Here is a 24,838-nt window from a genome sequence, read left to right on the forward strand (position 1 = left end):
TGGCTTAGCAAGAATTTCTTACGCGCCTCATTGGTGCGATAGAACATAAAGTTTCTACATTTATGAAGCATCTGATATTTATTTGCCGCAACACAAGATGGATATGTTGAGCAAATGTTGAGTGTGTGGGTTTTTTGGTGGAGAGCGTGTTGGAAACGTTATTTTTGTTAGCCAACGATGTCTTGGATCAAAAATACTACATATTTTCCCATAATAATTTTTGTTTAAATTCATCACAGAACAACACGGACAAAATGAATAAGAACAAGACAACTATGAGCAAGGTAATGTCAATTTTGAAGGATTTTGAGTGCGAATCAATACCTATGAACGTAGTTTGTGGTTGCATTTTATTTTCAGTTTTATTGGTTGAAACATTTTTTTGATATGCCTTGAAGTGACCATCTCACCCTGACATTGGATTTGAGTGAGTGTTGCCAAAGTGGGGTGCCTGGCTCACAATTGGCGGCTTCGGTACTCGCAAGGTTGAGAAATGCGTTAAATAGAATAGATTTAATTTCAAAATTGCAGCACTTGGATTCAGACTGGCTAATACATTTGAATGCTCCCTCTGAATTTGTGATGTCAGCACAGATCTAGCAGTTTTAAAATCTGATGTTAAAACCTTGTTAGACAGTGGTGGTAGTTATATGCCGCTTTGCGCGCAACATCTGCCACACTTTTAAGACACCAAATTATTGCTTCTAAATGATGTCATAGGAACAGAGCAGGCTCCAAAAAGTAAACAAAAGTGAAGTGTATAACTAAAAAACTGGTGAATATTTTGAGTGAAATTTGGCAGGTACCTAAAAAATCATTTTTGCTCTTTCTGAACCATGGCACATCACTTTTATGATGATGCATAAACTTTTTTGAAGTTGAGAGGGTCCTTTAAGGTTCGTCCCTTTCACTCCATGGGAAGTTTCCATTTTTCACTGGTTAGGTAGGTACCTAAAAGGCATTTCAGTTTTTTTGAAATGCAATCCTGTTTTCTATGAAATACCTAGTATGCCTAGTGCTCTAGCAAGGGACATCATGATTTATGTATGTAATTTGAATTTCAAATGACATTTTTCCTTGATAGTTAATTGAAATTGTAATAAAAATCAAATATTTAATTGTTAGACAAATTTTGGAACAACAGTTCATTCCCAAGCCAAGGTTTATGTTGCAATTTTGAATTGAGAATGACCTGTTGCTTAAAAAATTGCCAAACAATATAGCATTTGCTTTTATAGCAATTTCAATTAAATGTCAAGGAAAAATATCATTTAAAATTCAAACTACATACATGATTTTGTAAGTGCATATATGAGACCAGTTTTACCAGCATTTAAGCTGCTTGTTGTCATTTAGCTAAGAAGTCACCTAAGATTTTCAACAACCATTGGAAAATAGCTATTTATCCGAAAAATGTCAGGCTGGCTGATATATTTTTTTTTGCAATTGGTTCATCTTCAGGCTACTTAAAGGCTTGACCTTAAGTAAAGATAGCCAGCTATTTTTCTGTTTGTTTGGCAGGCATCAGAATCTGTGATGTAGTTTCATGTAAAAGAAGTGTTCTAGTTGTTCTAAGACCTTACTGGTTCGCAACGTAAGGTGTCATTATCATCAGGTATCAATCGAAAAGCTATGGCATCAAGCTGGACTCATTTACAACTGAATGTGGTTAGTTAGCTTCAAACATCATGACATCTGTCTTTCAGGAGACAGAGAAGACCCTAGAGAACATGAAGGATTCTGATCTCAAATGTCTCCTGGATGAAGTGTGCAGCTACAAACATACTGGCGACATGCAAGGAAAATCTCCTCTTGTTCAGGTTAGTTATGATGGCTCGACTGTGTTTGTTTTATGCGCTCCTTTCAGGTTCAATACTAACTTCTTATCTTGCCATGTTTTTGCCAAAAAAGGTCTAACATATTCTTCCTAATATCACAGAGGTTTAAGTGATATGCTGTCCGCCACTTCCAATGACAAATTCATATATATTTAAGATGCAGTGCAACTATTGTATAAGGCATACCGTTTATCAAGTGTTTGAAATTTAGTTTTATTGTGCTGAGCATAAATTATCTCATTAATAATTAGATGATGATTTGGCGAGGGAGGGACCATAAATTACATTCCTTTGCAGAAAGTTATCTCAAAACACACTCTGGGTAGGACAATAGTCAGTTTGGTGTGGTTTTTATTCAGGTTTGAGCCTGGGGTGCAAAAGGGCAATTTCACCCAGAATATATGCACAGAAGCTTGTAGAACCATTGGTTAAACTCTGTAAATATGCTTAGCAGCTAACAAGCTTAAGTGTGGGACTCTGCCAGCTCATTTTCATGTGTAATGTCTATGTGATGTCCACACCTATAATAAACCAATTTGGAACTTTTTTTTTTGCCACTAGATTACCATTGGTTGATTGCAGCATAATCACTATGCATGCTGTGTAGGTAGGTATAGTAAGGTATATGCTCATACAGCAGCGCTGTTTATGTAGTCAGATGATGTTGAAGTGTGGGGAATTTTTGGAACGGCAATGCCACTCTGTGTGGGGGCCTCGCTGGAGCCAGCAGCTATCTGCAGGCGGTCCTGGTGGCGACGGAGGTACAATGGCCCTTACCGTCGTACTCCTAACCCTCGTCCGAATTAACGTTTGCACAGCCGCTCACAGTTCGATCGAAGCCTTCAGCTGCTCGACTCCTGATCAGGCTAGAGCTTCGCAGAAAATGAGCGTGCTCCCCTTGAAGAGGGGAAGCCTGTGACAGCCAATTTCAGGATCATAGAGCATTGGTTGACCTTTCGGGTCAGGGTATAACCATGGATGAGATAATAATGGATTGGTGTCTTCGCAGTTTTTGGCGACATTGAGCTCAGGCCTGCCATCTAGCGGGAGAATTATCGTAAGTTAGGAGCAAGCCGAGTGAACGCCGCTGATTAGCGTTGTGACACACGGGAGTGTGATGTAGTAGCAGGCTTGATGTGCAATTTTTCAAAATGTTACGTCTTAATATGTCAGCAAAAGCGAAGAAATTAATAAATTTATGTGCAGGGTGAGTAATAATATAAGCGGTTCCCTGTTATTTCCTCTTTAAATCGTGAAACGGGGAGTTATTGGAGACTTCGCCAGCACGTGTCGTTTTCGCTATTTTTCACATGAGTCTTTACATGGCTTAAATCAAACAAATTGTTCGATCAAAGAACAAAACTAGCTTAAGCTTATCTATAAGTCTAATGAAAAAGTTAAACGGAATGCTAACGTCATTGCCGCTCAATATGTCATTCAAGACGCTCTATATGAAAAGGACCCAACCAGTGCTGCGTAGTCGATGAAATTTCAGTGACTGGCTCCAACTCCGATTCCGGTATCCAAATATCGACTCCGACTCCTCCGGGCAGAACTGTCGATTCACACAGACTCCGACTCTGACTCCGACTCTGCAGCCCTGGTAAGTCTGGAGTCGATGACTTTTCGGTGACGTTCGATTCATACTCCGACTACAGCTTTTAAAAATCAACCGACTTCGAGTCGGAACAGAACCGCTGGCTCTGACTACAACTCCGCAGCCCTGGCCCAAGATAGCCGCCTAAAACAACTTTGATGTGTGATCTTCGTACATTGTTAATGTTATTTTAAACAAGGAGTGGAAAAGGGAGACGAAGCCTTCGCCCTTCACAAACAAGGATCTCCTGTTGCTGATCAATCAACTGCTGGAACAGAAAGGCATAAACACCACGCATCTCATTTCATCGTTTTCCTAACGACTCTGCACCAATGGAATTACTGATCAATGCAGTGCGAGCATCGATGTGACATTTGTGTACCAAGTTTGAGTGTTATCCAACCAGCCGTTCTTGAGATATGGAAGCGGCACCCCGCACGTGTGCACGTGCAGTAGCACCCCCATGATGACACATGGAAATGCATTGGTCACTGGGTGCCTAACTATTGACGAAGTTTTACTGTAATGGGCCCAGTCATTGTGGAGTTACTTTATGTGGAACAATTTCGACATCCCTAACTTGGCACGTGGCACGTGCCGTAACATTAACTAAGATGAAGAAAATCGGGCGAAATTCGGAGAAGAAGGAATAAGCCTACCAAATGTGCATGACATATTGTCAAACTGCTGTACCATTGTGAGTAAATGACCATATAAAAGGTCGTACAAGCCGATGGGACTGGGCGTTTCAATACACACCGTCTTACGCATTTTATTTTCGTTATTACCTAAAGGCTGCTTGACGTTTTTTGGCTTTCAAGCATTTAAGACATTTTTTTGTCGTCTCAGGTCCAGTAAGATTACCTCCAACTCGTGGGAAGATGCACTTCAAGCCAACTAACACACCACACCCACGTGTGTCATAATGCTGAGAGATGGCGTTCACTCGGCTTGCTCCTAACTTACGATAATTCTCTCGCTAGATGGCAGGCCTGATCCCAATGTCGCGGATCCCAATGTTAATTTCCACGAGACACCAATCCAGTGTTATATCATCCATGGTATAACTAAGTGTCGAAAAAATCGGGTGGCGAGGTCACGGTGCGGGTGACCTGTCAAACAGCCCCGGCTGTTGGGGCACTGCCGCAGGCAAATGGCGCACTCCAGCGTTGTTCCATATCGCTTGGCAGTTGGCTGCTTGGATGGAAAGGATAAAGAGCATGGGTTTGCTATGGCCGGCTCATCTACTGTCAACTATGGTGAACCCAAAGTAATGCGAATGTGACGTTGGTAATGCAGCTGGCAATGGAATGCTAGCGAATGCTCCGGGCGCCCAGTAGCTATAAGGATTAATATTATTTATGTCTCCTGAAATTTTCATTGAATATAATTCAAGCAATAGAAAGATCGCATCGTTCGCCAGTTTTTTGACCGGCTGGCGCCCTCCTAATTATCACGCAGGTGATTTTTTTGCTGGTAAGATGGGTCTTTAGGGTTAAATCAAGTCGCTAAGATGAGGAACAGTGGACGAATGCCACATTTTTGTGCATGAAGTCTGGAGTTAAAAACTAAAAGTTATTATACGTGTACCTAAGCTAAAAACAATAAGATCAGTTAATAAAAATATTTGACCCGAAATTAGCCTTTGTTTTTTTTTTAACATGATTGCGTGAAGACACCGGTCCAACCGGGTTCAACCCGGCCCAACCTGGTTCGGCTCCCCCTTTTTATTAATATAAATTTGGGCCGAACCTTTTGAAAGAAAGGAATCACAAGGACAGAGTCCCCGCTAAGCTGAGCTTGTTGCTTTGACCCTGCTCTCCACCCTCCGATCAAGCAATTCCTGGTCTATGTCAGAATTAAGAGTCCAAATTTTAACGTGCGCACATAGCCGCGCACGGCCGGTACCCTCACTGACTTCGCCTGGCAGCGGCCTGCCAGCGGCCTGCCTCTGGCTTGCCCGTTTGTTTGAGATAATGATTCCCTTCAGTCGCATTCTTGCCGGTTCCACATGAACAGGATACCACCATACCAGAGTGAACGCACCCGCCGCAACCATCATCCCCTCCCCTCCCCTCAGCCTTGGCGCAGTGGCGGGCGGCCCTGGGCGGCCCACTCCCGGCGCTACGCACGCCCCATGCGCCGTGATACCGCGTCACTCCCCCTCCCTCCTTCCCCCACAATGACCGGTGACCTCACTTCCCTCGGGATTTTGACTCGCCCTACCCCGACCGTAGCGCCACGTGGTGGCTCTGGAGATCTTAATTAAATAGACCCACTGTATAGTCGACTACAGAATGATGTTCCACTCCTCAGAAGCTATCAGTTGACCGGAGCGCTAAGTTGTGCCATTTATCACGCAATTAAGCGTGTCGATTGTGCGCATTGGGACAAAGCTATAATTTGTGAACTCAGCCCGTGTGATGCGGCACAGCCTACCTCTCCAGGCAAATAATTGCCTGTGAAAAGTGGAACATCATTCTGTAGTCGACTATACATGTACATTGTACAGTTAGCACATTGAGTAACCTTCCACGGGGATATCCTACCACTTTCAATAACAAACAATCGAAATGCTTGGGTCATTTGGTGATAAGTGCATGGCGTCAGTTAGACACCCTATGTCCGGTCGTGAAAAAATACCAAGTTAGCGTTCTTTCTTTCTTTCTTTCTTTCTTTCTTTCTTTCTTTCTTTCTTTCTTTCTTTCTTTCTTTCTTTCTTTCTTTCTTTCTTTCTTTCTTTCTTTCTTTCTTTCTTTCTTTCTTTCTTTCTTTCTTTCTTTCTTTCTTTCTTTCTTTCTTTCTTTCTTTCTTTCTTTCTTTCTTTCTTTCTTTCTTTCTCTAACTCTCTTCGTTTCTCTCTTTCTCTTTGTCTCTGTTTCCCGTGCTCGTCCTTGTTTTTTTTTCTTTGTTTGCATCACTGGCGAAATAGTATCGTGCTGATGACCACCTCGATATGCATTTGGTGTTTTCCTTGCTCTGGTTGTGAGGTTCTCTGGTGGGCGGCTGTTCCGTCTGCTGCTAGTTGTGCGGCGCGTGGTGTCGCTGTGTCCGGCCGGTGACCGCGCCCGCCCGCCCTCTCCAGGGTCTGCTGAGGCAGGCAGAGGAGAGCGAGTCGGGAGAGGAGAGCATCAAACGCCCTCCCAAGCGGCACAAAAAGCCCAAGGAGCGCCGCCGCCGCAAGGAGAGCGACAGCCTGGCGGCGCGCACGCACGCCGGCGGCTCGCTGGACAACATCGGCGGCGACAAGGCGCAGACGGCGGCGGCGCGACAGCGCGGCGTGGCCGGACGCACGCGCGAGGGTGAGCCGCCGCGCGCCGCGCCGCCGGCCAGGCACGGCTTTCTATATACATGATATGTAACCCTATCGTCGCGGCATGTCTCCAAATATGTAACGTCTCGCATCAATACATAGGCTAGGACCACTAGAGACCGGGAACGTCCCCGTGTATTCGCGGCCCGCGGTCGTCTGTTCGCGGTCAGTTCGGGTCGTTCATCTAATCGATGGAGACTGGCCGCCATCCAAGCCCACCAGTGTCCGTCAGTCTGATGAATAGGGACAGGCCGCACGACCTCTCGCAAACTCGGCAAATTGTCCAATCTGACTTTGTCAGGCCCTGAATAGTACTGGCATTGTTTGCCAGTCGCTCCAGGGTTTCGATATTGATATTTTTCAAATCAGTTCGTATGTATACATATCCGGCTTGTCCCTTGATGCATGTCGATGGCTGTTGCGCTCCTGCCGGGACTGTTGGGTGACGCTGACTGACTGCTGCCAATCCCAGGAGGATCGTGCTGCAACCTGTCGCGCGGCTCGTTCGAGACGACAGTGGCGCGGCGGCGCCGGCGGCGCGACCCACACCGGCAGCACGGCGGCTCACTCGAGGACCTGAGCGCCATCGACGAGACGGGCGGCGGCGCCGGGCGCGCCAAGTCGTCCGTCTCCGAGTCGGGCAAACACGGCGGCAGCCTGCAGAACATCAACCAGGAGGGCGGCGGCGACTTCCGACCCCCGGCCGCCGCCGCCGCCGCCGCCGCCGCCGCTGCCGCCACCGCCACCGCCGCCGCCGCCGCCGCGGTGGCCTTCTCAGTCGTGTCGTCCGTCGCTGCCTCGGCCTCGTCTGTGGGCGCCGCCGCCGGGCCGCCGGCCGCCGTCATCGACATTGACGCCGAGGGCGCGGCGGCGGCGCGGCCGGCGGGCGGCAGCCGGGGCGGCTCGGCGGAGCCGGGGCGGCTGCCGAACGCCGACCAGGCGCCCCCGGACGCCACCGTGGATTTCTCGCTGCAACTGGACCCGGTGGGTGCACGGACTGACCGCACGGTGTTCGGACTGACCGCACAGTGTACTGACCGCACAGTGCACGGACTGACCGCACGGTGTACGGACTGGCCGCACAGTGTACGGACTGGCCGCACAGTGTACTGACCGCACAGTGGGTCGGCCGGCTACCTGCCGCCGCGCTGTTACGGGGGGGGGGGGGGAGAGCTGATAGGGTAAGGTGATGCCTAATAACCTTTTGATAATGTGATTTCGAAGAGCATGAGATCGTCATGGTTTTGTTTTATGCTGTTAGCATTTAACAATTAATGGTAAAATGGTAAACCTTTTTACGCTAACACAGCTTCATGTCAATGTCCATTTAGTTTAATGCTACACTGATCGATTATTTAGAGAAAGTCGGCACCGTGGTCTATTGTATGGCTTTGAATGTGGTTATGTCAGACTGGGCGGCGGCGGCATCCGGCAGCCTTCTGTACCCGGCAGCGGCAGCAGGCGCCGCCGTCCGACCCGTCCGGCCCCGTACAGCGCCGGCCCGTCTGTCTGTGCTGTGTCCGTCTGACCGCTGCTGTGTCCGTCTGACCGCTGCTGTGTCCGTCTGTCTGTGCTGTGTCCGTCTGACTGTGCTGTGTCCGTCTATCTGTTCTGTGCCCGTCTGTCTGTGCTGTGTCCGTCTGTCTGTGCTGTGTCCGTCTGACTGTGCTGTGTCCGTCTGTCTGTTCTGTGTCCGTCTGTCTGCGCTATGTCCGTCTGTCTGTGCTGTGTCCGTCTGTCTGTATTGTGTCCGTCTGTCTGTTCTGTGTCCGTCTGTCTGTGCTGTGTCCGTCTGACCGTTGCTGTGTCCGTCTGTCTGTGCTGTGTCCGTCTGTCTGTGCTGTGTCCGTCTGTCTGTTCTATGTCCGTCTGTCTGTTCTGTGTCCGTCTGTCTGTGCTGTGTCCGTCTGTCTGTGCTGTGTCCGTCTGTCTGCGCTATGTCCGTCTGTCTGTGCTGTGTCCGTCTGTCTGTATTGTGTCCGTCTGTCTGTTCTGTGTCCGTCTGTCTGTGCTGTGTCCGTCTGACCGTTGCTGTGTCCGTCTGACCGTTGCTGTGTCTGTCTGTCTGTGCTGTGTCCGTCTGTCTGTGCTGTGTCCGTCTGTCTGTGCTGTGTCCGGCTGACCGTTGCTGTGTCCGGCAGCGGCAGCAGGCGCCGCCGTCCCGTCCGGCCCCGTACACCGCCGGCGTGGATATTCCCAGCGTCGAGCGCGATGTGAGTCGGCTGCTGGCCGTCCATCCGGCCACCTACACCAAAGAGGATGTGAAGGACATGCCACCAGGTGGGTCCGTCCGTCTGCGGAGCGGCGCGCACGGGAGCGCCGCGCCAGACTGCACACGTGGGCCGCCCCCTGACGCGGGGTGTACGGGTGGTGGGAGTGCCGTGCACCCGTGGGCCGCCCCCTGACGCGGGGTGTACGGGTGATGGGAGTGCCCCGCACCCGTGGGCCGCCCCCTGACGCGGGGTGTACGGGTGATGGGAGTGCCCCGCACCCGTGGGCCGCCCCCTGACGCGGGGTGTACGGGTGATGGGAGTGCCCCGCACCCGTGGGCCGCCCCCTGACGCGGGGTGTACGGGTGGTGGGAGTGGCCCGCCGGCGGTGTTTGGTGGGCTGCGGTGTCGCAGAGAGGCTCAGTGTCGGGCAGTTCGACGCTGATAACACGCCAGGACAGCTCGTCCTGACGACTGCTTGGCTCCAAACTAATGACGTCATCAGTGTCACCGGGGTGACCTGGCCCGTTACGTGACGTTGTTAGAACGTGACGCTCGATAAGACAATGTCGGCCATGGCCGGGTGTCCCTCCGACGTCTGACCGTCGGGCTTTGTTCACAGGCGAGCCTCTGGGGCCCTCCAGTCGACGGCTGCAGGTGAGGCCACGGCACGCCGCACGGCACTGCGCGCCCCCTCACCGTCTCTGTGTGGGCGGCGCTCGAGTTATTCATAATGCGCGTTTACAAGCGTATTCACAGGGAAGCATATTGGTCGGCAGTTTAAATCGTGCTGTCGACTGCAGTCATAGAGTGACATCAGACTGTGTTGGCCTCATAATTGTCTTATCGAGACGATACAGAGACGCTTTTCGCGTGGAGGACCGACCGCAGTAGTCAGCTGGCTGTGAGAGTTACCGGTGACCGACCCGGGTAGGACAGCGCCCGTCCGTTTGGTGACCTGACGGCTGACCTGACCTGACGGCTGACCTGACCTGACCTGCCTGTCGCTGTGGCCAGCCGGCGGCGGAGAGCGGCGGCACCGGATTGGTGAACGGTCAGCGACCCGGCTCCTCCGGCCCGACCAGCGCTGGCAAGGGGCGCAAGGGCAAGAAAAAGGTAACGGAAGGGACGGCCGGGCGGGGAGTGGGCGGTGTACTTGTTCGCTGGATTTATTGCAGCATGCTGGATGGCAGGAGCACTGCGGGTAATATGATGAGTATCAATTCAGACGAGTTGTATTTGTGTTGTCTGTCTGCCCACGGCTCCCAGCTATGTGACATTGTCCGCCCCGGAGTGGTGCAATTGTCCACCCGCTCACCGCTCACTGTATGTACCGCGGCAGGGTCACGAGGAGGAGCAGCTGACACAAAACGTGGACGGTTACCGGGGAAAGGAAGACCTGGAGGACCTCCTCGGCTTCATAGAGTCCGGCGACAAAAAGGACAAAAACGGCAACAAAAAGTCCGACAAGGCCAAGGAGGGCAAGAAGGACGCCAAGGGCCGCAAGCCGAGCGTGCGCTCTGGCGAGGAGGACCGCTCGTCACGCGGCGAGCGCTCCGGCGGCCGGGGCCACGAGCGTCGCCCGTCGGGCCGCGGTGCCACCAAGCCGGCGCCGGGCGGCCGCAGCAGCAGTCTGGAGGCCCGGCCGGCGCCGGCCGCCGCGGCCGACGGCGCCGCCGCCGACGGGGCTGCCGGCCGCGCCGACGGCACCAGTGTCTTCTGCGGAGACCTGGCCAAGTCGAGCCTCAAGAAGAGCGACTCGACGCCGGCCGGCCCCACGGTGGTGGCCTTCGACGGCGGCACGTACGTGAGCCCGCCGGCGGCCGAGCGCGACAGCGAGGGCTTCGTGCAGGACTTTTACAGCGTCACCACCGACTCGACCCCCATCGAGGAGACCGAGTTCCACGTGGTGACGCGCAAACAGCGGCGGCGCGGCGGCGCGCGCGCCGGTACCGCCGACTCGTCCCGGCCGCACGCGCTGCGTCACAAGACTAACAGCCTGGACGACAGTGCGCGCGCCGCGCCGGAGCCGCCGGGCCAGCCGCGGCGGCCCTACGTGCCCGGTCAGAGGCACGTCACCTCGTCCAGCGCGCCGCACTCTGAGCTCTCGGACAGCGACAGCGACGGAGCCGGTAGCCCGCCGCCGCCGCCGCCGCCGCCGTCCCTGGGCGACGCGGGCGGCGGCCGAGCCGGGCGCGCCTCACCGCCGCCCAACGCGATGCCCGCTACCGCTGTCGCCATTCCCGCCCCCGCCCCCGCCCCCGCCGCTACCGCCGCCGCTACCTCTAGCGGTGGCTCCGGCGGCTCCTCCTGGGCAGACGTGACCCGGAGCCGGCAGGAGAGCCAGGCGAGCGGGCCGGCCGCGGCGCCGACCCCGCAGCGCGCCGCCGGCACACGTGACGCCGGCACCTCCACAGACTTTATCGACGGCGTGGGGCCCATCTTCGGCGAGCGCGCGTCGCCCAGGGGCCGGCCGGTGGCGGCCGTGGCGGCATTCGTGCGCGGCGCGTCCGAGCCGGCCGACGGCCTCATCGGCGGCTCGCACCCGGACGAGTTCCCGGAGATTGCGCCCGTGCCCGCGCCCGCCGCCGCCGCCGCTGCTGCTGCCAAGTCGCCGCGCGCGGGGTCGGCCGCCCCGGCAGCCGCCGCCGCGGCGGCGTCCTCGGCTCCGGTCGCCGGCGCTGTCAGTGTTTCGCCGTCCGCGGCCGCCGCGCCCTCTGAGGACCCCGCCGGAGGAACGGGTGTCCCAGTGACGGTCCCCGCCGCCTCCGCCGACGCCCGAGCAGACAGGCCGCCCGCGGCGCCGGCGCCGGCCGCTGCGGCCGCGCTGGCCAGTCGGGACACGGGCAGTGCGGTATCGGGCAGTCCGGCCTCCCCCGTGGTGCCGACGGCGCCGTCCAGTGACGCGAACAATGCCGCCGAGCGGCCCGCACCCGCGGCGTCGGCCGGCCGGCGGACCAAAAAGGCGCCGGCGGTCACCATCCGAGGGACGCTGGAGGTCTCGGCGGCGCCCGGCGCGGCCAGTGCGCAGGTGCAGGGCATCCAGTTCGGCTATATCGACCAGTGCAGCGAGCCGTGTGCACCGCCGCCGGCCGCCGCCGCGGCCGCGGCCGCGGCCGCCGCTGTGGACGCGTTCTGTCGCCGGTTCCGGCCGCCCGTCGTCGACGTGAGCCGGTTCAACTGGGCTGAGATCGTCGCCTACCTCAGCAAAGGTGAGTCGACCGCGGCCGGAACGGGAGTGTGAGATGGAGCGCGGAGCTGGTGAATGTCTGGGAGAAGTTTGTGAGAGCGTATGTGAGCATTTTGCCCATACGTAATGCTCTGATATCACTGTAAAACGTTTGGGTATCGTTGCGCCCACTCTTCACCCTTTTCCTGGCGCCTCCTATCCTGACCTGTCACCACCGCAATTCTGCTAGCTTTACGCCGATAATTGATAATTTATGCGCTAATGACACGAATGTTCTGTTTTCTTCTTCTTTGTTTTTGTACTCAAATGAATTTGATCTGCATTTGCAACTCTGTAAAGGTCCCTATTTTCCGCTATTGGCAAAAGCTGCCCATAATGCATTTGAGCTCTTATTTAAGGTCTTCCGGCACATCATCCTGTTCTCCCATTGACACCTCTGACACACGCTTCCCTCTGACACCGGGTTTTCCATGTGACACCTCTGGCACCTCTTGCACCTTTGACTGACAGGTGTTTCCCTCTGACGACGGGTTTCGCTGTGACACCTCTGGCGTCCGCTCTGCCCGGCAGTTTATGAGGAGGCGGCGCGTGACCCGGCCGTGTTTTTCGCCGCGCGGCCGGCCATGCAGAACGGTGTGCGGCCTGCGGTGCCGGCGGCGGCGGCGCCGCTCTGAGTGCGGCCCGGCCCGGCGCCGGCCGCCCGGGCGCTCACCACGCCCTGCTGTGATCAAACTGTGAGCTCGGCGCGCCGCCGGCACAGGACGCTACCGGCGAGCGCCAGGTGTGTGCGAGTGTGTGTGTGAGTGGAGAGAGGGGCGGCCGTGGCCCGCCGCGCCGCGCCGCCCGCTGCGAGTCTCTGAGTGATGGAGTGTCCGCCGTGTGTTATGTGTGTCGTAGCCGTCCGTGGCCGACGGGCGGCCCTGCTCTGCGGGCCGGCCGCCAGAGACGGTGCCTGCAGGACTGACGGCGGCCGGCCGGCCCCAGCGCGGCGCTGAGCCGCCGGCGCCGCCACCGACCGGCAGCGGACCCGTGCACCGTGCCCAACTGCCGCAGACGCCGCCTTCGTGATGATTGTTGTTGCTCGTCGCTTGCTCGCTGTCATAGACTCCCCCGAATCCCATGGCATTGTTGTTCCCCTCGCCGGCTAGGAGAGATACCGAAGACGAGTTGTTGCTTTCATAAATACGTCTTTCCTGGACGGCGCGCCCTGGCCCGTAGGCACCTCTCGTCACTGTCTCGCTCGACTGGGTCCGTGCCTTGCTGTCGCTCCTGTTCATGACTATCGCTCCGGGAAGAGGCGTGCAATCTGAGCACTCTGATGTGCACAGTACCGCGTTCGCGTCGCTTGTTCGCTCTAAACCCGGCAGCCACTGCCCCCCACTCCCCGTCACCCGCCGTCGTTCGTCCCCTTTCAGTCGCTGTTGCTGCTGCCCTCCGCCATCAGTCGCTGCCCCCTCCCCCGTCAGTCGCTGCCCCCCCCCCGCCGTCAGTCGCTGCCCCCCCCCCGTCGCCCTCGACTGCCCTCCCAGTTCCTGCCGATCGCGTCCAGCCTGGTCTCTCGGCCGTGCGAACCCGTGATACTCCGAGCGTCCCCCCCCCCCCCCCCCGGCGTTCGCCAGTTGCCGGACCGCCCACGACTGAGTGTTCCCCGGCTGACCGGTGCTCCGGCGACCTCCGTGTCCCCTCGCGAGGACGGCCCGGGGCGGCCGCCCGCCTCCGCTGACCGGACCACGGCGGACGACGGAGCCCGCTCCGGCGGCAGCTGCCAGAGTTGTGACAAGCACGGCCACCGGCTGCGCCCGACACTCGTGTGTGAGAGTGGTTTTCTATGGCCGCAGTCAGATCTGTTTCTGTTCGAATGGTACACGCCGCGAGATTGGTTTTACGTTGCTATCCGAAATTTGGAACGTGAAATAAACATTGCATAATACTGAGGTTTGCATGTAGAGGCGGTTAAAGGGGAGCGGGCTGTGACGGCTGCGCTGTGCTTATTCCAGCCCACGATAAGTGCGTGTTGTGTTATCATCGGTCGCTGCCGTGCAGCCGTGCTGATGTGAGGCCCGGTGTGCCGTGTGTTGTCACCAGCCGCCCGCTCCGCTATGCACTGACAGCCGCGCTTCTGTGGTCGGCGATACGCCTGGTTTATTAGCTGACAACACAGCGCTGCCCGGCCGGGCCCGGTTCGATCCCCCCGGCGGCGCCGGCGGCGAACAGACTCGGCCCGACAGACAGCCACTGAGCGGCGGCGGAGCCCCACACCGCCGGCCATAGGGCCCCGCATCCGCCGGAGCACCTGGGCCGGCGCACCGCGGCGCTGCTGGCAGGACCAAGTACCTGATGGTGGACACGTCAGCCACCTCTCCCCTCCGCCCCTCCCGGCACCGCGCCGCCTCACATTGAGCCGCGGCGCGAGAAGCGAACAAGCTGCTAAAGCCTCCGCGCTATCGTAAGCTAAGTAATATAAACCTGGAATGTACGGCAGGGGCTCACACTCACACACATACGGATCGTAATAATCAGTGCACAGCCTTCCAATCAGGCGGGAACAGAGCAGCCGTCCTCAGCAGCCGGGCGCCGAGCTAATCTGGCGATGAGAGCGCGCTCCACTGCCGCTACAGACCGGCAGGAACGGCCGCGCCTACCCCGTCCCGCCGGAGACTCGACGGCGAACGGGGCTACAGACGGCGCGCAAATTCTACGGCAGAGTTCGGACGGTCGGTGCAGCTGTCTAGAAGGGCGGCAGAAAGGAGTCCGCAGTAGTGTGCTGAGATGCTCTCTGGAGGAAATTGAGCGGGCTTTGGCTTACATCCTAGTTCGGAGCGAGCCCCCTGCGGGGCTTCTGCCGGGTTTCCATGTCTGGCGGTGGGGAAGTTGGGAGTGGCTCAGCTGTCTGGACGGGCCTAGATCACGTGGTACTGCGGCGCGTCCCGGCCGTCTGCTCTGACCGGGACGGCCGGTTTCCCGGCCCCCGACATCTCCACCACAGCTGCCTTCGCCGGCGCCGCGGAGCCGGCGCTGAACAGCCGCGCCCCTGGCGGCCGGTCGGTGAAGTTCTGCTGCCCTGAGTCGCCGGCAGGGGGCGCGTCTGCGGGCCGGACGAGCGGCGGCGTGGGCGAGCCGTGTCCGTCGTGCAGGGCGGGCGGCGGCGGCTCGGCGCGGGCCGCCATCGCCTCTGTGAGCAGCTGGCGGTGCAGCGGGCTAATCTGACTCTGCCCCGACGACGTGGAGTGGGAGCTGCGCGGCCGGGCCGACCGCGACTGACCTGTGGGCAGCCCACCCGCCCCGGTCACTGCACGGCCAGGGGTCAAACAACCGCACACAGCGGCGCGGCGCCTGCCTGTGACTGACTGACTGAGTGAACTATAGGTACATAAGCTAAGCTAACCAATCACCAGCCCTCACCTGGTCACCATTGATACCCGAGGAAGGAATCTGTAGCTATGTAGGTACCTATCTCTATAACCAGTGACCTTCATCCCTTTCCAACAGAAAGCCATAACTCAGGGTCTGAAACCATGCAGCGGTGAAAGGTCATCTGAGCGGAATCGATGACGTCTGACCCGGGAGGACGAAACAGGCGAGCTCAATTTATCAGCTTCGCTCGGACGGGAGGAGGCTCATTAAATTTCCGAGCGGGCGCCCCGTCCGCCGGTCCGCGGTCGGCTCGTTTCTGTGGTGTATTTCAACCTTCGGGCCAAAAATACGACGGGTCATCAAGAGAAACACTGCGTTATGGAACGGCGCACCGCCGCGCCGGGCGACGCGAAAATAGAAGGAGACAGCAAAGGCACGAGTAGCGAATCCAACATTCACACTCCAAGATGGATCTGCAGTCTGCGTATACGGTAGGTATAGGTGCCATGCCAAAGGTGAAACGTCCAAACTGGCGACCTCCGACTGCCAGTGCCGGCCACTAACAGACCGTAGCTAGAGACCCCTGCAACCCTCAGTGCCCCTCCCGTGACCCTTAGTACCTACTACCCCCGCCGGTGACCCTCAGTACCATATACGACCCCGGTGCCCCTCCGGTGACCCTCGGTATGTATAGTCGACTACAGAATGATGTTCCATTTTTCACAGGCCTGGAATTACTTGCCTGGAGTGGTAGGCTGTGCCGCATCACACGAGCTGAGTTCACAAATTATAGCTTTGTCCCAATGTTCACTATCGACACGCTTAATTGCGTGATAAACGGCACAACTTAGCACTCCGGTCAACTGATAGCTTCTGAGGAGTGGAACATCATTCTGTAGTCGACTATACATACCACGCCCCGGTACCCCTCCCCGCCCTCCGCCAGCCGCCGTGCTGGTCGCTTACCGCCGCCGACGTTCTGGGTCACGGTGAAGGCGCGCGCGGTGTCCAGCGGCAGCGTCCAGTTGACCGCCTCGGGCGACCGCAGCGCCGCAGACGTCTCCGGTGATCTGACCCGGGTCGGCTCTGGCGGACTCTTCATCAGGGCGGCCAGCGCCTCGCGCGCCGCCGCCGGGCTCTCGGCTGGCGCCCCTCCGGCGGCGGCGGCAGTCGGGGGCCTCTCGCCGGCCGGGGGTCGTCTAACGGCCACGGGCCGGCCGCGCTCCTGACCGTCGGCCGAGGGCTCCGGCCGGGCGGCCACTCTCAGCGGGCCGCCCGGCCGCGAACCCGGCGACTTGCGCCGAGGCGGCGCCGGCGGACGGGCTGCGGATGGGCTGCGGCCCGACACCCCGTCCACCTCATCACCTGACAGCGAAGTGCCGAACACGCGTCACACTTCACCTGAGCCACGTCTATCACTTTATAATATGCAAAAATAATCTAGCAATTTTGTCAGTTTTTTTATGCTATATATAGGACCATATCGTACACGAAGGCTTTCTGTAACAAAACCCGCCGATTCAGATCTCCCGTCCTAATAGCGGTGTTCCCTGGATGTAGACTGTGTCGCAGGAGAGATGAGCCCTATACATATGTAGACTGTGCCGCACGACATGTTACCCCTGTATATAGTCTGTGCCGCACGACAGTTGATCCCTGTATGCAGACTGTGCCGCACGACAGAGGATCCCTGTATGTAGACTGTGCCGCACGACATGTTACCCACGTATGTAGACTGTGCCGCACGACAAGTAATCCCTGTATGTAAACTGTGCCGCACTACATGTTACCCCTTATGTAGACTGTGCCGCACGACATGTTACCCCTGTATGTAGACTGTGCCGCACGACAATCAATTCCTGTATGTAAACTGTGCCGCACGACATGTTACCCCTATATGTAGACTGTACCGCACGGCAGACTATCCCTGTAGGTAGGCTGTACCGCATGACATGTTACCCCTGTAGGGTAAGGTGCCTAATTAGCGACCCTTTCCTATTTGCGACCTACCTCCCTACAGAAAAACTGGCAGGAGAAAGCGGGGTAAAAACATTGTCAAAAGGTCTGCCGTACTTTGGGTATCAAATTAAAATATTTTCCGGTTGTCGGTGTTTCTGGTGGGACGATTCAGGTGAGTTTAAATAAAAATTACGAGTTTCTTATCCAAAACGTGTGTATTGGGGCCTTCTCTGATAAAAAGCGATGCACATTAGAATGATGCACCTCTTTTATTCTGAATTGACAATCCTTTTTCAATTGATTGTCGCTTTCCCATAGTGAATCGCTTAACAGTTAACTGTACACTGCATGGCGGTTAAAAATGTGTCCCAACTCATATTTCCTATTCGCGTCCGACATGGTCAAGAAGGGAAAGAAAGGGGAAAAGAGAGAAATGAAAATGAGGTTTTGCTGAAGCTTACAATGTGTGGCAGGGGATGCCAAATGTCGTCACCGACTGCATGGGGTGCCGAATCCAGCGCGAACCCCGAATATCATACGAGATAGCCCGCAAAATTCGGGTCTTCGTCTTCTTTTCGCCATCGGTGCATTACGTGATCAGTTTTTACTTACGTATACGTGTTGGATAAGCGTTCCTGTTATTGAGTGCTTTGCGTATAGGTTACCTTTTTGGGATCATATTTCATCTTTTCTGGCGTCGCATTTTTTGCCATTTTTAATATGGGAAAACCCATAGATTTATTAGCGACCCTCCCCGGTCGCTAATCGGGAAGAGTTCGTTCCCTATTAGCGTTTTTTTTTTTGCAATGGTTTGCTAAAATGCTCACTACAAATAAATTAATGGATATTGGGGCAGAAAATGACTATATATATGATAATATAAAAATGAACGATTTCTCCGAAAATCAAGCCAGTAATGCAGTGGCACCCATAGAGCGTGAGCAATGACGGTTCAAATTAAGGGGGTCGCTAATTAGGCACCTTACCCTATGCATGTAGACTGCACCGCACGACAGATGAGCCCTGTATTGAATGTGCCGCACGACAGGCTACCCCTGTATGTAGACTGTGCCGCATGGCAGCTAATGCCTGTGTAGACTATGCCGTATGTAAACTGTGCCGCACGACATGTTACCCCTGTATGCCGACTGTGCCGCACGACACGTGACCCCTGTACATGTAGACTGTGCCACACGACAGAAGACCCCTGTATGTAGACTGTACCGCACGACATGTTACCCCTGTATGTAGAATGTGCCGCACGACATGTAATCCCTGTATGTAGCCTGTGCCGCACGACATGTTACCCCTGTATGTAGACTGTGCCGCACGACATGTTACCCACGTATGTAGACTGTGCCGCACGACATGCGATCCGTGTATGTAAACTGTGCCGCACGACATGTTACCCCTGTATGTAGACTGTGCCGCACGACATGTTACCCCTGTATGTAGACTGTGCCGCACGACATGTGATCCGTGTATGTAGACTGGGCCGCACGACATGTTACCCCTGTATGTAGACTGTGCCGCACGACAGGTGATCCCTGTATGTAGACTGGGCCGCACGACATGTTACCTTCCCCTGTATGTAGACTGTGCCGCACGGCAAGTTACCCCTGTGTGTAGACTGTGCCGCACGACATGTAACCCTTGTGTGTAGACTCTGCCGCACGACATGCGATCCGTGTATGTAAACTGTGCCGCACGACATGTTACCCCTGTGTGTAGACTGTGCCGCACGACATGTTACCCCTGTATGTAGACTGTGCCGCACGACATGTGATCCGTGTATGTAGACTGTGCCGCACGACATGTGATCTGTGTATGTAAACTGTACCGCACGACATGTAACCCCTATTAGACTGTGCGGCACGACATGTTACCCCTGTATGTAAACTGTACCGCAGGACAGGGCATGGGTGTCTCGCATGCCTTTTGTCTGACTTAAAAAAAACTCAGGGATAACTTTGCTCTTTCAGTGTTTACGGCATTGACACGCCAACTATTTGTCGTTTACATGATTGTCAATCCTATTCGGGTTATGAACAGTACCTATGCCGTGGTCAGAAATGGTGGTGGTATTGATGTCAATCGCAAAGCCATTTACCAGTAGATGTTACTTTTTGCTGTCATCGAGTTATAACGGTAACACGAGTCATCTGATCAACACTGGTAGAAGACGATAAGTGCTGTCGGGAATATTCGGCCTGTGATGCAGGTCCTTTCCACGGTACTTTGCGAATGCTTATCAGCCCAACTACTGCAGTCTAGGTTTGAAAGGACGAGATTGTGAACGTTCGTTCGCTGTCCCGGCTTGTCGCTGCAGTGCACTGACCTGGCGTTTTAGCTCTGACCCGATGCGCGTTGCCGGGACGGGGCTTCCTCTCGTTGATGGGCAGTTTCATGGCGGCCTGCGGCAGATCGGATTCCATTACTCGGAGTGCGGCACACCGCGTCCGCGTCACGTACACCAATGACGTGGCGTGTTGTCGGAACGAGAGTACTCACATCAGCAGTGATACACACCATATATCGCTGTGTAGTGTGTATCTTACCGATTAACGCTTGCCGAGGGCTATTGTACGGCAGACCTTTTTACTGAACGCACATGGTCCTCATAGCAGCGATTATTCTCATGTAGCCCCCATAGGCCTGAATAAATGGAAGACTGTTAAGGGAAATGTATGCTCAGTCCTTTGGAACTCGGGAAGGGGATTACATACCATAATCGATCATACGACACTCAAATGGGGATCGTAAATAAAATCACGAAGTCCCGATATTACACATGGCGATGGGTCGTAAAATAGCCTTAACACTGAAAAATGATAATGCAAAATAGATGCTACTAGGGTTACCCGCGTGCTCCGCAACGCGAAGAAGGGTTGTTTTTGACCCGTGGATATTGGGTTGGTCTGTATCGATTTGGTTGGCATCCATTTCGTTCGATTGCTTTTTGACGGCCAAGCATTTTGTAATAAAACAAAAAAGATACATCGCATCGAGGTGCCCGTGTAGTATTATCATGCGTTCTACTTAAGAATGATTCGGAAACTGGCGTGAAGTCTTTTGAGGACCATCGCTTAATTTCGGTAAAAATGACTATGTAGTGGTTTGAAACATTTGCATTTTTTTAGAATATTGTTGCTCATCATGCAAAAATGAAGAGTGAATATAGGACAGAATTGAATGCTCTATCCAATGATACCATATTCAATTGCCAAAGGTATCAGATTATGCAGCAAACCCCGTGTGATTAATAAAGTGGCACAAAATTGACAAACACCATTTTCTCCTGTGATTTGCACCACCTTGATTTGGATCAATCAGCTTTTCACAATTTTTATATGAGAGGCGGTACCTTTCTCTTGCAAATAGGCGTTCATTCAACTCGCTCCATTTAACGGTCACCTAAAAATAAAATTAATTCCAAAATCCCTCAAAAACCGCAATTTTTCAAATAAAATGCCCTCTCCGGTGCACGTGGCGCGTGCTATCCTCTGCATTGCACACCATTCAATAGCCCGTTCAATTCTGTACACGATGCTGTTTTCCCCGTGCCGGTCGGACCCCTGGTCACCAAGATATTGCACGGGAACTGGACCCGTGTCGGCCAAAATTAGCCGTTTTCGCCCGATTTCGCACGCCGATTTATACATGTAAAATCTATGACGCGAATTTGCACTTTTTGAGCACGCACCACGCGCTCCCTATCAATCTGATCGAGCTGAGACCCCTCAAAGGCACGTCGCGCATCCTTGATCTATAAGTTGTGCAAATTTCACCGGGCTAGGTGCAACGGTCTGGCCTGTAGTCCACGCAAAGCACCACCAAGTCGGGACCTCGGTAACGGACAGACGCACCCTCCTCAAATAGTAATATAGACAAGCGGCTTCGCCGCTCGCTTTGCGTCGCGGAGATTTGGTTTGCGCAAAATTGGCCAGTTCGAAAAGTGAAGGTTTCACGTTAGAGTGACTTCTAGAAGTCTAGATATGCGCAAAAGAGTGTTTAAGTGGTTAATTTGAGGTCGAAGGGGTCATTTGAGGTCACAGGGGTCAAATAAGGTCACCTTGGGTCATGTCAGGTCAGGTCAGGTCACGATAGGTCATGCCAGGTCACAGGGGTAGCTTAGGTAACGATAGGTCACCCCAGGTCACGATAGACCAGGTCAGGTCACGAAAGGTCACCCCAGGTCACGATAGGTCACCCCAGGTCACGAAAGGTCAGGTCAGGTCACGATAGGTCATGCCAGGTCACAGGGGTTGCTTAGGTCACAACAGGTCACCCCAGGTCACGATAGGTCACGTCAGGTCACCATGGGTCATGCCAGGTCACGATGGGTCAGGTCAGGTCTCCGGTCAACTCGGATCATGCAAGGTCACAGGGGTCGCTTAGGTCACAATAGGTCACCCCAGGTCACGGGTCACGATGGGTCAGGCCAGGTCACAGGTCACCTAAGGTCATGATAGGTAAATGCAGGTCAAACTGGTCACATTAGGTTAGGGCAGGTCGATTAGGTCACGATGGGCCAGGTCAGGTCACTGGGTTGACCTCAGGTCACGATGGGTATGGCCACGGCACAGAGGTCACCTAGGGTCACGATAGGTCAAGTCCAGATCAAGCTGGTCACGTTAGGCACGGTCAGGCCATTTGGGTCATATGAGGTCACGATGGGTCAGGGTAGGTCACAAAGGTTTCATGAGTTGGGCATTGAATCTGGAATCCAGCACTGTTTGTTCCAGGCCGATCTGACGTTTAGAAGTTGAGATATTGGAGAAACACCGCATAAGTACTTGGTAGGTACTTTGTATAAGTACTTGGTAATTGTCAGAGTACTTGGTACTTGGAACTTGGCAGGGCATAAGATTTGGAATCGATTAGTGTTGGTCCCGTGTAAATCGGACTTATGTGTCCCCGCCCGCTGCTTACAAACTCAGGCCAGCCTCCAATGACGTCACTCGAGGCCGCTGGACAAACCGCCTATGGAGATTCGTGGCGTTACGCTGTGCAGCAATTAAAACAAATCAAAGAGTCAATATGCGCTGAAAATAAGCCTAACTCGCTACTTTATCTTTTCAATTCAAGAAAACATAAGCTGCTACCACAGGCCCACAGCACTCTTGCCATTCGCACACAAATCTTAAAAACTTTGTCCTAACCACCTGTCTAGTACTCGCGCCACTTACTGCTAAGTAGGTACCTAACCATGCTGAGAAATGAATTCAGATTCCATTCAGCTTATTTCAGCACAATTTCTTCGTCTTCGTCTTCGTCTTCGTCTTCGTCTTCGTCTTCGTCTTCGTCTTCGTCTTCGTCTTCGTCTTCGTCTTCGTCTTCGTCTTCGTCTTCGTCTTCGTCTTCGTCTTCGTCTTCGTCTTCGTCTTCGTCTTCGTCTTCGTCTTCGTCTTCGTCTTCGTCTTCGTCTTCGTCTTCGTCTTCGTCTTCGTCTTCGTCTTCGTCTTCGTCTTCGTCTTCGTCTTCGTCTTCGTCTTCGTCTTCGTCTTCGTCTTCGTCTTCGTCTTCGTCTTCGTCTTCGTCTTCGTCTTCGTCTTCGTCTTCGTCTTCGTCTTCGGCTCGGCTCGGCTCGGATTTCTACAATTATATTTATATAAATTTATACGTATATAGACAATTTTGAGCTTACCCCGAAAAAATGATGTACCTAGGTATCCATTTAAAAGCATTTCAGAACAATAAGCTTCTCAGTTTGGAATGTTTTATAACCAAGCTCAATTTAGCATCATTTTATGATAATATTTTCAAAAATCTTGCCCACATACCTTTCTATATCCATGTGCAATAATATTTGAAAACTTGGGAACACCGGCGCTTGATTTTCTACTTAAATACTAAAACTGCGACGTTGGAGCCAGTCATCATCGGAGCCAGATATCAACTGTCATAGTAAAAAGAGGACAAACGCCATACTTGAAAGTTAAATAATTAATTAAAGCAAAATATAATCTACATTTCATCTCCTTACCGCACGAAAATCTTGAAAACTTTATCCTATCCACAGTGTACTGATCTTCTATTTATGTCCTTTCCGAGATCAACATTGCACAAAACAAACAACCGCGTCGCCATGACAACCATATCAAAGTGATAATTCTATTGCACGAAAAAGCCATACCCAGTTATTCAAACTTGATAATTAAATTACAGAAATGTTTTCAACTACATTTAACAGTTTTTTTACTTTGAAAAGTATTAATTTCGCTCTTTATAAGTCTCGTCCCCTTCATGACGGCCAATCAGCGCGCTTGGACGAATGACGTCACATGTGCAGCCCGCCTATGCCGGCGGCGCGCTTTGGCTGTGGCGACACCAGTGGCGGTACACGACTCTCTTACCAATGAATTTCTGTCAATTTCAACGAACCGATTTTCACGAAAACTATCCCACAGCATTCACGACACTCACTTTTACGTCTTCGATTACTTTTCTGGACACTTGCACTTGATTTTCTATTTATTTGCGAATTTTCAAAATCGCGTACCTTCAATCGCGTACCATTCGCCGGCCGCGCGAATGGCCGGCCGGCCGTGCCTCTCAATCACATCGAAATGATTACTTTACTGCACAAATCGGCCTGGCCCGTTAATTTAAACTTGATTATTTAATTAGAGGAATGTTTTAAACTACATTTAACGTGGTTGCAAGCGTGAAAAGTATTAATTTCGTTCACATCTAGTGCCGTTGGCTATAATGGCGGCCGTTTCGGACATCGATGGCATCGATGGCCGGCGCGGAGCGGGGATCCAGTCACAACTAACGGCCTTGGGATGAATTCTGGTATGGATTTTGCTAAATTGAAAAGTATGATGTATGGCGCCATTTCTTCTTTACAGATGTTTTAGAATTAATTTGTTGATTTGAATAAAAGAGTTGTGCTAGGCAAAATATACGTGTTTGTCGTACTTTTTTTTCGCAACCTAGTATATACCAACGTTGGTAGCTACCAAATCGAGAGAGGGGGAGAAGAGGGAGATTTGAAATTTTCGTTTATTCGACGGTGGCAAACAACTTGCAAAAATCGTCTCGTTTGATTCCATCACATCGGACATGGTCATACGGCTTTATTTCAGCCACACTCGTTTCTACTAACCTGCACGTCTGGTCGTTTCTGCGCCGCTGACGGAGCCCCAGTCGATTCCGCACGTGCCGTAGGACGTCTTTCTGCGTAATGCAAAGTGAATGCGTCTGTCACGTCCTATCTCGCAAGCCCCAAGAGAAAAAGCTCGCTTAAAAAACTGAGCCCTTCAAAAAACCCGCAATCCTACTCAAATAGTATTTAGACAAGCGGCTTCGCCGCTCGCTTTGCGTCGCGGAGATTTGGTTTGCGCAAAATTGGCCAGTTCGAAAAGTGAAGGT

General features: G+C 53.5%; 2 protein-coding genes across 2 annotated transcripts; one reads left to right on the forward strand and one right to left on the reverse strand.

Moving 5' to 3' along the window:
- Nucleotides 1–122: 122 nt before the first annotated feature.
- Nucleotides 123–14,083, forward strand: LOC122384678 (nascent polypeptide-associated complex subunit alpha, muscle-specific form-like). Its single transcript, XM_043372316.1, has 9 exons — nucleotides 123–284; nucleotides 1,707–1,820; nucleotides 6,521–6,737; nucleotides 7,221–7,732; nucleotides 8,890–9,028; nucleotides 9,581–9,615; nucleotides 9,976–10,074; nucleotides 10,301–12,170; nucleotides 12,719–14,083. Exons 1-9 carry the CDS (start codon nucleotides 255–257, stop codon nucleotides 12,820–12,822), a joined length of 3,120 nt encoding a protein of 1,039 aa, XP_043228251.1. The 5' UTR covers nucleotides 123–254; the 3' UTR covers nucleotides 12,823–14,083.
- A 170-nt stretch (nucleotides 14,084–14,253) lies between these two features.
- On the reverse strand, nucleotides 14,254–24,605 carry LOC122384684 (translation initiation factor IF-2-like). Its single transcript, XM_043372322.1, has 4 exons — nucleotides 24,573–24,605; nucleotides 19,800–19,875; nucleotides 16,469–16,867; nucleotides 14,254–15,437 (listed from the first exon to the last, which is right to left on the reverse strand). The coding sequence occupies exons 2-4, from the start codon at nucleotides 19,867–19,869 to the stop codon at nucleotides 15,049–15,051; spliced, it is 858 nt and encodes a 285-aa protein (XP_043228257.1). The 5' UTR covers nucleotides 19,870–19,875; nucleotides 24,573–24,605; the 3' UTR covers nucleotides 14,254–15,048.
- Between the last annotated feature and the right edge of the window lie 233 nt (nucleotides 24,606–24,838).

This window comes from Amphibalanus amphitrite, unplaced genomic scaffold, assembly GCF_019059575.1.
Source record: "Amphibalanus amphitrite isolate SeventyFive unplaced genomic scaffold, NRLGWU_Aamphi_draft 000196F_arrow, whole genome shotgun sequence".
Classification (NCBI taxonomy): domain Eukaryota; kingdom Metazoa; phylum Arthropoda; class Thecostraca; order Balanomorpha; family Balanidae; genus Amphibalanus; species Amphibalanus amphitrite.

Bases quoted from the DNA above. Each gene is read 5' to 3' on its own strand.
- LOC122384678 (XM_043372316.1), top strand. From the start codon at position 255: ATGAATAAGAACAAGACAACTATGAGCAAG. The intron at 285-1,706 runs GTAATGTCAATT...TCTGTCTTTCAG, and splicing joins ACAAGACAACTATGAGCAAG to GAGACAGAGAAGACCCTAGA. The intron at 12,171-12,718 runs GTGAGTCGACCG...TCTGCCCGGCAG, and splicing joins CGTCGCCTACCTCAGCAAAG to TTTATGAGGAGGCGGCGCGT.
- LOC122384684 (XM_043372322.1), bottom strand. From the start codon at position 19,869: ATGAAACTGCCCATCAACGAGAGGAAGCCCCGTCCCGGCAACGCGCAT. The intron at 16,868-19,799 runs GTCAGTGCACTG...CTTCGCTGTCAG, and splicing joins GGTCAGAGCTAAAACGCCAG to GTGATGAGGTGGACGGGGTG. The intron at 15,438-16,468 runs GTAAGCGACCAG...CTGGCCGTGCAG, and splicing joins GACCCAGAACGTCGGCGGCG to TGACCGGGGCGGGTGGGCTG.